The sequence below is a fragment of the Piliocolobus tephrosceles genome, chromosome 14 (assembly GCF_002776525.5).
Source record: "Piliocolobus tephrosceles isolate RC106 chromosome 14, ASM277652v3, whole genome shotgun sequence".
NCBI classification, from domain to species: Eukaryota; Metazoa; Chordata; class Mammalia; order Primates; family Cercopithecidae; genus Piliocolobus; species Piliocolobus tephrosceles.
The window spans coordinates 65,105,133-65,117,154 of record NC_045447.1 but is presented as its reverse complement, the minus strand read 5'-3'; the positions used below and the strand labels follow the sequence as shown (position 1 = coordinate 65,117,154).

At 41.5% G+C, this 12,022-nt stretch overlaps 1 protein-coding gene across 1 annotated transcript in view; it reads right to left on the bottom strand.

The window, feature by feature from the left end:
• FREM1 (FRAS1 related extracellular matrix 1) overlaps positions 1-12,022 on the bottom strand; it is a 168,478-nt gene that overhangs the window by 86,438 nt on the left and 70,018 nt on the right. Inside the window, exons 10-12 of the mRNA XM_023213375.2 lie at positions 4,389-4,585; positions 3,625-3,715; positions 2,770-2,937 (exon numbers count right to left, since the gene is read on the bottom strand). Of these exons, the coding sequence (XP_023069143.2) occupies positions 2,770-2,937; positions 3,625-3,715; positions 4,389-4,585 (456 nt within the window). The remainder of the gene's footprint in view (positions 1-2,769; positions 2,938-3,624; positions 3,716-4,388; positions 4,586-12,022) is intronic.

The following is a 12,022-nucleotide window of genomic DNA, read 5'->3' as shown; positions in this document are numbered from 1 at the left end:
CCCTGCCCATGGGAGGATGCAGAAGTTCTCCTGGTAAGTACCTGCTCTTCTCAGAGCAGCTGCTGGTTCCAGCAGGAAGGATGTTTCCTGAAGAAAGAGCTGGTAAAGGAGGATGACAACAAATTGGCAGAGGAAAGGGAAGGAAGCAAGTGAAGCTGCAGCCTCTGCTCAAGAGCCCGCTCTGTCCTTCTGTACACCAGGGCACAGTGCTGGTACCAACTCCAGGCCACAGCCACATGGGGCATTCATGGTGCCACAAGGGCAGCCCCTTGCATCATGGAAATTATGAGACCTACAATTCTGAGACCGCTGCCTTCTATTCTTTAATCAACTACCGACGCAAAAACATAGACTTCTTTCCCTACAACTACCCCCACCTGACCCCTCCCAAGTGTCTCACTTTCACTTTGCTGAACCTATATTTTCACTGTGTGTAGGAGAAAGAAAGGGAGGGAGATCTTACTCAGAGAGGAGTGCTGTCTTTGAACAAAGGTCCATGCTTGCCAACCTCATTTTTCTGAGCTGTATTGAATTAGTATCCCAATATGGAATCTTTACTTTCTAATGTTTCAAGGAATATACTTTGCTATACTGGATGATTTTTTAAAATATATATTTTAGGGCAACTTTCAAAAAAATAAAAGCATAAGGCTAATTTCCCCCCACTCATCAGTCATTAGCTTTTTAGTTTTTGTCCAAATCCAGTGCTCAGGTTTCTGGGACTCAGGTTAGCATGGTGTCAACATCCTCCAGTAGTTATCACTCAGGCAGCTCTCGGCAGGAGTTCTACATCAGGGAACAACTCCTGTGGTGGGTCTCACTGAAGCTGCTAATTTAATTTTATTTCTAATATCCTCAGTTTTTTGAGGGACTATTTCATTTGCCCCATATACTGTAAAAGGTAAAAATTTAAAAAAGGGAAGCTACCCTGCCATTCTTTCCCCAACTCCTCAAAACTATTCAATGAACTTTTTCCTTCACACTTTTTAATTTCCTCCTCAGATCATCCTTCTCCAGCAAGAGGCTTGAATTACTTTGCATAAAAGAGTATTTCTCCATGATTGTTTCAGAGAAAGCTTTGGCTTCTTTAATGCTAGGCCATTTCATGGCCTGTATCTCACACATAGAAAAGAATGGTCTGAATAAAATCTTATCACGTTAACTCCATAGGCGTTCTAAACTATTTCACCACTAGGAATATGATCTGGTTCCTGATAAGAAAGCTGTCAAAGAATGGAGTTAGTTTAAAATCCTCCGTGTGAGCCCTCTGGCAGGTTTTCTACCAAAGGTGGCAAGTCCACAGGTGTGGGAGGTCAGGCCAGTGATAGAAATAAGTGTGGCGAGCTGGGTGGGGGCTTAGATGGGCTGGAGAGCACGCCCTGTGCAATGGCTGCTGTGGCGTATGTGGGTTCAATTTTGTTAGAGCTGTCAGAGTTTCAAGGGAAGCTAGGAATCAGCCTTGATAGACAATCTTCTGATATTTAAATGTTGGCAATTCATTATTTTCATATATCGTTTTGACCTACTGATGTGGTTTGGCCATGTCCCCACCCAAATCTCACCTTGAATTGTAATAATCCCCATGTGTCAAGGGCAGGGCCAGGTGAAGATAACTAAATCATGGGGCCAGTTTCCCCCATAGTGTTCTCATGGTAGTGAATACATCTCACAAGATTTGATGGTTTTATAAACAAGAGTTCCCTGCACAAGTTCTCTTGCCTGCCACCATGTAAGACGTGACTTTGCTCCTCATCCCCCTTCTGCCATGGTTGTGAGGCCTCCCTAGCCATGTGAAACTGTGAATTTGTTAAACCGTTTTCCTTTGTAAATTATCCAGTCTCGGGTGTGTCTTTATTAGCAGCATGAGAACAGACTAATACACCCATCAAAACTTCTGCAGGTTGGGCAGCCCTTTTAGGCCCTCAGGGTAAGACCTCCGCTCCACAACCTTGGGCAGGTATACAGATGATGAGGTATCAGGAAAGAGAACATCAGTGCAGGCTATAGTCCAAGTAGGCACCTGGGAAGGTGACCTCTTTCCTTAAGGATGAGGCATGCATAGTCTCTGGTCCCTTCTGGTTCATAATGAATGGGTAATGTTATTTTGTCTTCCTGCTTTTAAGGGAAATAATAAGAACAATAATGACCATCCTAATTAAGTCTAGCATTCTGAAGGTGGGCAGGGGAACCAGGTAGGTATTGGACAAATTCTCAGTACAAATCCCAGCTTCACAGATAAACTGCACAAGGTAGCAAAGCCTTTGTAGTTCAGTTTTAATGAAAGACCCAAGTCCTTTTAAGGCTTACACAAACACTAGGCAGTGGGACAAAGTACAACAAGGGTCCATCTTAATTCATTTTGGAAAATTAAAGAGCTTCTTTAGATTACAGAGCAGCACAGTTGGGCTTCAGTGAGGGTAAATAAGCCCTTCCAGATGCTAAGAGACCCATAATTTAATCCCCTTCCCTTGATCAACATGTGAAACTCAGCAGAAAGAAGAGGAAGTAAAAAAAGAATTTGATAAAGCTTTGAAAATAATGTTAAATTTAGTAACTGAAAAATCTCACGTAAATTACATAGAAGTCCCATGGGAGGTAAAAGGCCCCCTTCCCCCTGCTTTTTTTTTCTTTTTTTACTACACCATAGATGGAAATTTCTTTCGTAAGTTTAAAAAACTAGCCTAAAGGAAAGTTGCCATTTCCAGTAGGTCTTCAAGTCTCTCCTTTCTTTTCCTCCTTTTCATTCTCTATGTAGAACATTGTACATACCTCAGGAACCTGATTGTCCACTGGGAGGACTGTAATGTTAAAGCAGATCCCATGCAAAGTGCCGCCATGTTGGTTACTGACGGAAAATGTGAACTGGACATCTCTGCAATGGGGACCAATGTCTTGCATGGGGGGCATGTAGGCCACTTTCATATAGTTCACAGCATGCTGCAAAGTAAGTTGAGATGGATATGTGGGTGTTGATTTGCAAGGATCAAAAGCTTTTAGAGGACCATCATGTTAATTGATGTTGAACATTGTAAATGCCACCATCATCACTTTGAAGATTACCAAAAGCTCTTTTTTGACTTCAATGGCAAAAACTACAATAACTTTTGCACCAAACTGATAGAAGCAAGGAAGAATTCTCCTACAGGGTTTCAGAAGGAGCATGGTCCTGCCAACACCTTGATTTAAGACTTCTAGCCTCCAAGGACTATGAGAAAATAAAGCTCATAGTCCTTTATGTCCTGGGGGTTTATTTTAAACCACCCAGTTCATGGTATACTGTTGTTAGCCCTTGGAAACTAATACAGTAAGATACTGAATAAACTGAATTTTGTGAAATAAATATGTATACGCCAGATACCCAAATTACAGTCCTGCTGATGGCAAAACAATACAAAAGTCTGTTTTGTAAAATTACTGAAGAGATTGTGAAACCACATTTAACTTGATCAAGTACTTTGAAATAGATGCCACACGCTTAATGGAAACATACAAGCAGCAAGTATAAAGACATCAAGCCTTTGTGGATATCAAAGGCCAACATTCTCAAGCACAATACTAGGCATGCCATACCTTCTAAGTGCACACTTGCATCATGTTTGTCAGCATTTTAGCATATCCTCATACCTGAGTGAATGACCTCAGCTCCAGGGCCGTAGGATTCTTAACTACTTTTGGTATGCTGTCCACCAGGAATAATTTCCCAGCATCCAAGTGTCTAAAGAGAAATACAGACGAACACATCAGCTCACTTTTAGGTAAGTAAAATGAAATCAAATAGCCCACAATCAAAAACTGAAAGACCTCATTGTGAGAAGAAATCAGGAGCTCTATCTTTATATTTTCTCTTTACGTTGGGAGATTCTAGCATTAAGTCCAGTTTCATCAATGTCATCCTTATCATGACTGCAAAATATATGTACAGAATCTTTTGCTTGGCATCATGTAAGGAAATTGTTACACTCATGTTAAAAATGCTTTCTTGCTCTCTCGCATACGATACTAATCTAATGTATATTCGTGCTATTTTTCTGGATTGAGATCATAGAATGTAATGATTTCATGGCAGTAATATACAAAACTAATGTTAGGAAGATCTCAATAAATAGTATTAAAAAGAAAAATAAGCACTGTCTTTCAAAAAGGGATTAAAGACTGTTATAAGCCTACCAATGCTGAAGACACTACAAGCTGCAGATCACTTACCCACTAATACAGCTTTCAAAGGGAAATATGAGGTAAGTTTGAGATAAAAGTAAACGCTTAATTGAGCTAATTTCATCCCTGACCAACGGAGCAAGTGAACCACAGTACTACATATATGTTGCTATATACTGACACTTTCAACTTTGCAATCCTAGAACTAGCCCAAATGCTGACTTTTCAGATACCTGTGGCTGAAGGAGAAAAATGGAGGAGTACTTATTGTGTAGACCAGCTCCCTGTCATACGATTCTGTATCTATAAAATGTAGCTGTTTCTTAGTTATATAGGCCACCTCAGTTTCCTTGACAACCAAATGCCGAGAAACTCCAGGAGCCTCTTTTGGAAGCTGGTCATCCACTGGAGTGATATGGATTGTTGCCACCTGGAATAAAAATGTCTGTACCATTAATTTGAAATGCCAAAAAAAAAAAAAAAAAAAGACAAAGAAAATGCCACACAATCACCTAGTCACAGTTGAGATAATTTCAAAAACTGTCATTTATAATACACTTCTGTCAAATGATTCAGGAGCTATTAAGAGTGTGGGTCAAAAAATGGAAATCTTTTACTCATTTAATATTATATTTTAAGAATATAATTATTACAGGTCAGGTGCGGTGACTCACCCCTGTAATCCCAGCACTTTGGGAGGCCAAGGTGGGTGGATCACCTGAAGCCAGGAGTTCGAGACTAGCCTGGCCAACATGGTGAAACCCTGTCTCTACTAAAAATACAAAAATTAGTTGGGTGTGGTGGTGGGTGCCTGTAATCCCAGCTACTCGGGAGGCTGAGGCAGGAGAACCGCCTGAATCCCGGAGGAGGAGGTTGCAGCAGGCCGAGATCACGCCATTATACTCCAGCCTGGATGACAAGAATACTCCATCTCAAAAAAAAAAAAAAAAAAAGAAAAGAAAAATATATATATACACACACACACACACATTTCACAATTATAGTGAATCCAGTCATGAGTGCTACAGAATGGGCATATAAAACACAAAATGGGCATATAAAACACAAAATGTTCTTGGTTTTATTTTTACATCTCTCTTCTACCAACAACTGGTGCTTTCTTTGATACTTCCCTATATTCAGTCATCAATCTTAGAAACCTTGACATGAATTTTGGTTCCTCCTTCTCCACCCACATATAACACATCACCAAGTCCCAGAGTTTCTACTTATAAAATGTCCTATGCAGTGACCATACTCCACATCCCACGCCCAAGTGTCATTCCCATTGCTACTGGCCTACCTTTCATAATTTCATCCTTACATTATTGCAATAGCTGTCTGTTAGCCCTGAATCCAAGAGCTAATCTAGACTTTTCATACCTCTAGTGTTATCTTCAAAAAAGTACGAATCAAATAAGTTAATTCACCCCTTCAAAAATCTTAAAACAACTGCTCAAAAAGTGTGGAATTATTTATAGAATATCCAAACTCCTTAGCATGGCATCCAAGACTTTCCATATATACTCTGTTTCTCAACCTTACCTCTTCTTTTTTTTTTTTTTTGAGGAGTCTCGCACTGTCACCTAGGCCGGAGTGCAGTGGCATGATCTTAGCTCACTGCAAGCTCTGCCTCCCAGTTTCACACCATTCTCCTGCCTCAGCCTCCTGAGTAGCTGGGACTACAGGCGCCCACCATCACACCCGGCTAATTTTTGTATTTTTAGTAGAGATGGGATTTCACCAGGCCAGCCAGTCTGGTCTTGAAGTCCTGACTTCAAGTGATCTGCCCTCCTTGGCCTCCCAAAGTGCTGGGATTACAGGCATGAGCCACTGCCCAGCAACCTTTCAACATCTTTTACTACCTTTTAAAATCAACCCAACACTCTAATTGCACACAATGGACTGACCATGTACTGGTCCTCGACCATACTTCCATGGATCATGTTGCTTCTTCAATCGAGAATGCTTTTCTCCTGTTTTATCCAGCAATCTGAGTCCTTCTCACCCTTAAAGGCTCCTCTTAGATCTTTCTCCAGTTTTTCAGTTGGAATTGTTCATGAATTTTACTTACCCCTTGGTATGGTTTGAATGTTTGTGTTTTTTCTGGAATTTATGTTGAAACTTAATTCCCAACACAAAATTAGGAAGAGGCAGGGCCATCAGTAGCTATTGGACCATGAGGTTGAATTCATGAGCGTCTAATCACCCTCATGAATCAACTCATGCCTTATAAAAGGGCTTGAGGGAGTGAATTCATCTTCTATCCCTTTTGCTGTGTGAGGACACAGCATTTGTTCCCTCTGGAGGATACAGCAACAAGGCACCATCTTGAAAGCAGAGAGCAGCCCTCATCAGACACAAAACATGCTGGCAACCTGGTCTTGGACTTCCCGGCTGCCAGAACTGTGAGAAATAAATTTCTATTATTTATACATTACCCAGTCTCAGGTATTTTGCCACAGCAGCACAAATGGACTAAGACAGAGATAGGTACTGAAATACCTGAAAATGTGGAAGTGGCTTTAGAACTGGGTAATGTGTACAGACTGGAAGAATTTGGAGAAGTGGGTTAGAAAAAGCCTATATTGCTGTGAATAGATCATAAAGGGCAATTTGGTGAGGGCTCAGAAGAGGTGGGCTATAGACAGAGCCTCAGTCTTCTTAGAGATTACCTAAGTGGTCATAATCACAACATTGGTAGACATACAAACAGTAAAGGCCCTTCTGATAAGGTCTTAGATGGAAATGAGAAATGTCTTATTGGAAACTGGAAGAAAGATCTTGTTATAAAGTGGCAAAGAACTTGGCTGAATGGTGCCTGTGTTCTAACACTTTATGTAAGGCAGAACTGAGCAGGGATGAGGTAGGATATGTGGTGGAAGAAATAACTAAGCAAAGAGTTGAGCATGTTGCATGGCTTTTCTTGACTTCTTACAGCAAAATACAAGAAGGGAGAAATGAACTAAAGCCAGAATTTTTCATCAAAGGGAAAGCAGAACTTAGAGACTGGAAAAATTCTCAGCCTGTCCATATAAAGAACAAAAAAGCATCTTTAGGAGAGGCCACAAAACGTGTGACCAACTGCCTATATAATAAAGAGATTAGCATGAATAGAAAGAAACCAGTTGCTAATTATCAAGACCATGGAAAAATGACCCTGAAGGTATTTTAGACAACAGGCCACCATTCCTATCACAGGTTCAGAACGCCAGGGCCTTGAGGACAGAATGGTTTCAAGGGAGGGACCTGTGGGGTCTCTGCCCAGCACTGCCTCAAGTCTCTGCTCCCTGCATTCTGATGGAATCATCCCTGTGGCTCAAGCAGGCCCAGGAACCACTTGAGCCACCACTCTAGAGAACACAAGCAGTAGGCCTTGGTACAAATATCAACTCTGCTTGTGCGCAGAGTGCAAGAGCTGTGAAAACAGAGCTGCCTCCACTTAGATTTCAAGAGATGCCTCAGAGAGCCCTGGGACTCAGGCAGAGTTGCCTCAGGTGCAGGGCTGCTGCAGACAGCACCCACTAGGACAATGCCCAGCAGAGCCATGGGGTCAGGGCCACCGCAGAGACCACCGATGTGCAATGCCATCTAGGAAAGCCTCAGGCACCTGACGCCAAACTCTGACAGCTGTTGCATGGGCTATACCCAGAAAAGCCATAAAGGTGGAATTGACCCTACCCCAGCATGTCCAGAAGGCAGAACATAGAGTCAAAGATTATTCACAAGCCTCAAGACTTAATGTTGTTTGCCCTGTTGAGTTTTGGATCCTTTCTTCTTTCCTATTTCTCCCTTTTGGAAGAGGAATGTCTATCCTATACTTGTCCCTCCATTGTATTTTAGAAGCATGTAACTTGTTTGATTTTATGTACTCACAGCTGGAGGGGAACTTTGTTTCAGGATGAGTTGTACCTGAAGTCTCACCCATACCTGATTTAGTACACAAATATATACTAAATGAGATTTTAGATTTTTTTTGCGTTGAATAAATTTCTATTATTTCTAAATTATGCAGTCATTTATCCTGTTATAGCAGATTAAACAGACTTAAGCATCCCCCAACTAGCATACTTATTCCATTGTTTTGTATTATTAGTTAGTTTACAAATGAGTCTGTCTCCTAGACTGAAAGTTCCATGAGATCAGCATTACAATATGGTGTAAACCACATGGAATTTGACAGTACAGTTACAGTCCTGAGTATACCACTCACTAGCAGCTATTCAACCTTGAACAACTTACTTAACCTTTTAGTGTGAATTTTCTTATTAGTAAGTTAAGCATAAAACTAACAACCTCACAGAGTTGTTATCAGGATCAAATATTAATATGTAGGTAAAATGTCTGGCACATAGTAGGTGCTCAATATTACATTCATCTCTGTATCTCCACAACATCTAGCACCATTTTTTCGTAGGTAGGAGGCACTTTGTTAATGTTTGCAAACTGAATAAAGTCAACATGTCCTGTTTGAGATTTTAAGTCTTAAAACTACACTCAGAGGTTTGTATCATGCTAGAGAGTAAGGAGGACTCACCAAACAGCTTTCATCATTTCTTTTTTATAACAATCCATGATTGGTTGTAGAAAAGCTATTAATTACTCTGTCCAGAAATGGTACTTTGCCTGGCATCATGAGCCTTTACAACAGCCTGCCCCATGAACTCTTTCTATCTTGGTTGCCATGACTGTCATGAGGGCTCCACCCTCATGAATGGGTTAGTGATCTTTATAAAAGGACTTGAGTCTGCAAGTTCGAGCTCTTGCTCTCTCTCACCAACATGATGTTTTCCACTCTATTAGGATGTCGTAAGAAGGCCCTTACAAGATGTAGTTCATTGATCTTGGACCTCCCAGCCTCCAGAACCATGAGCCAAACAAATTTCTATTGTTTATAAAGTATCCAGGCTGTAGTACTCTGTTATAGCAGTACAAAATGGACCAAGACAGCTTCACTCAGTCAACTTGCTTTTGAAAAACATTTCCAACTCTATTCTACTTGGTAGACAGCTTTATAGAGCTTAAGCCTTAAGAGATCTTAATCCAGGAGAGAGTAATATTAGAAGCAAAAGGGAGAATAAAAATAAAGATAGATGAGAGATGCAGAAAGAGGAAAGAATGGAAGAAGGTGACACAAAAGCACATGGGTGAAGTGGAAGGGAGAAATGAAACGTGACCAGATGAGAGAACAAGCACTGGGGGTGCACATTTACCACAAGTCAGAGAAGAAAGTTGGTGGGCAAAACTAACAGTGTAATTAATCTATATTAAAAGAAATCAAATAAATCTACAGGCATCCGTCAACCTAGTACACACATTTAGCGTTGGCTGCCGTACTCAAGTCATGGATATGAGGCTTGCTAGGGAGAAGGGGCAGAACTCCCCATTACCCACAGGTACTGGGACTGTTGGCCATGCTTGAACTAGCTTCTTTTCACGGGAGACCTTGCCGTCACATGAAGCTGGGAAAAGTTCTGAGGCAACTGAGAATTTCTGGCCAGGTGTGATTCAAAGGCCTCTGGACCGGATGCAGCCTCCAACAGCCCATTCTGGGTGTTGGCAGAGAACCTCAACTATCCTGTTGCAAAAGTCATCTTCCTTCTCTATCTGCAGCCTCTTACTCTTTCTCCGCGTGAAATGTGCAAGGATTTTTATGGTCTAGGAACAGGGTTTTCTTCTTTTCTCCTGTGGTGAGGTTACTTGATACCACTTCTCTGGCGAGCACATGGTATTTCTAAGCCACCTAGTAGAAATGAGGCTCTAGGCCTCTTCTGTGAATGGAAAGTTTCTGCTTTTAACAATTAAGAGTAAAACATCTTCTGTAGCCAAATTTTAATCTCGATATTGTCCCACTGGCAGGAAAACGGCCATTCAGTTCCTATGTTCTTTTAAGGTACCTATTTTGTCTCCTGTTAAGACAGTACTTAATTAGTCAGGGGATTTTAAGTCTGGAAGTTAACCAGAACCATTTTTCTATGGGTAAATGCTTTAGCATGGGCTATAATAGCAGGATATAGAGTTCAATCTAGCATGCTCCCTCCCTTAAAGGGGCCTTGCCCAATTACATCATTTTTCTTGGAATCCATTTTTTGGAAGGCACACAGGCCATACAAGTCTAGGAAGTCAAAGGGAAATAAAAGGCAGAGAACTGATTGCTTGGGAACAGCGTGACTAAGGCCCAACACTCAGTTCCTCTGGTGCCATGGCTTGGAGGGTCACGCCTACAGTCACGTGCAGCACATTTAAGCGGGTGTTGGGAATCCAGGAGTGATGGACAGAAAATAGTTGGGGGGATGCCCTCTACTGTGTTTATCTCCATCCTGGATCACATACCAAAAGGAAGGAGACTAAAAGGATGCTTTTATTCTCACTTCTCTTTCTAGATGAGTAACAGATTGTCTTCAACATGCACTCCCCTAGAGTGTATTTTGAAGCACTGGGACTCCTTCAACCTTGGAACTTTGAAGAAAAAGTGGCTTATTTTCTTTTGCAGCCATATCGGGCAGGCCCAGGGAAAACAGTTTTCTAAAATTAAAAAAGTAACTTTCAGGGAAGTCATCTGAGGGGCCTCTTTATGTGGGGCCCCTTCAAGTTCCCTTCTCATTGCAGGATCTTAGGCAAGTAAAGGGAGACTTAGGCCGATTTTCTAACGACCCTAATAGGTATATAGAAGCTTCCTAAAATTTAACTTAAGTATTTGACCTTACACAGAGTTAGCAAACCCTCACTGCAGCTAAAACAGGCAGCTCTGTAAGCAGAAGAGAATTTTGGAGATAAGCAATATGTCTCCTACAGTAGGCCAAAAGGGAAAAGAAAAAACATGGAAGGCAAAGAAATAGGGGAAACACAATTCCCAATAGGAAGAGAGGCAATACCTCTTAACAACCCTAACTGAATTCCTTTCTACGATGTTTTTCCTTCTTTTGTAGTTTAAAATGGCTTCTATCTCTTTTACCATGTTCTTCCAACCTGGGAAAAATTAATTTTCTAAACCTTAAAACACTTGATGTAGAGTTGAGCTAGGGGGAAGGGAACCCAGAAGCCTGATATGCTGACAAAAGGGTAAAAATTTCTTACCAGTTGGGCTTTTGGCTTCTCTCCCTGTGCAAACCAGAACAAGGGATAATAAGGATCACTGTTTATGTTCTCCGTAAATGTATAATTAATAAAAAAGGATTTGTAAGGTTGGTCTTAAGCTGTAAACAATCTTGTGTGCTTTGCGTGTCTTTCTATATGGTTCTATCAAAGAAAAGGTATCTTAGGTTAGGATGCAGGCCCAGGACCCCATAGGTCTGCTGTTCAAGCCAGCCCAGCAGAACGGTCAGTAACAAACTTGGCTACAGGCCTCCATCTTGCTTCATGTCCTTAGGAACATAATCTGTAACCACGTGGCAATACTTTGTTTCAGTCTCTGCCATTTTACAGTGGTGGCTGTCTTCTTGTGCTGTCAGTTCCTGGGTAAGGGCCACAAAATCAAATAAGCAGTTTGTCACTCTGGGTGGTGCCAGCTGATCTATCAAGGGCAGGGTTTACAAAATATCTTAAGCCCTGATCTTAAGAGTGGTTTAGGGAGGGTCAAAATCTCCAGCTGCATGGCTCCTGGGCCATGGTTTCTAATCTTGTGGCTAGTTTCTTGGTCTTCCCCAGGCAAGAGGGAAGTACATCTTGGGAATCAGCTGTTATCATCTTTGTTTTAGACTACAGACGTAAACCAGGCTCCTTCCAAAGCCGGTTCAGCCTGCATCCAGGGATGGTCAAGGACAGCCTAGGGGCTGAAAAAAAATGGAGTAGTTTGGGTCAGATCTCTTTCACTGTCTCAGTCACAATTTTTCAATGGCAGTTTTGAAAGCCTATCACTCCTTTGAAA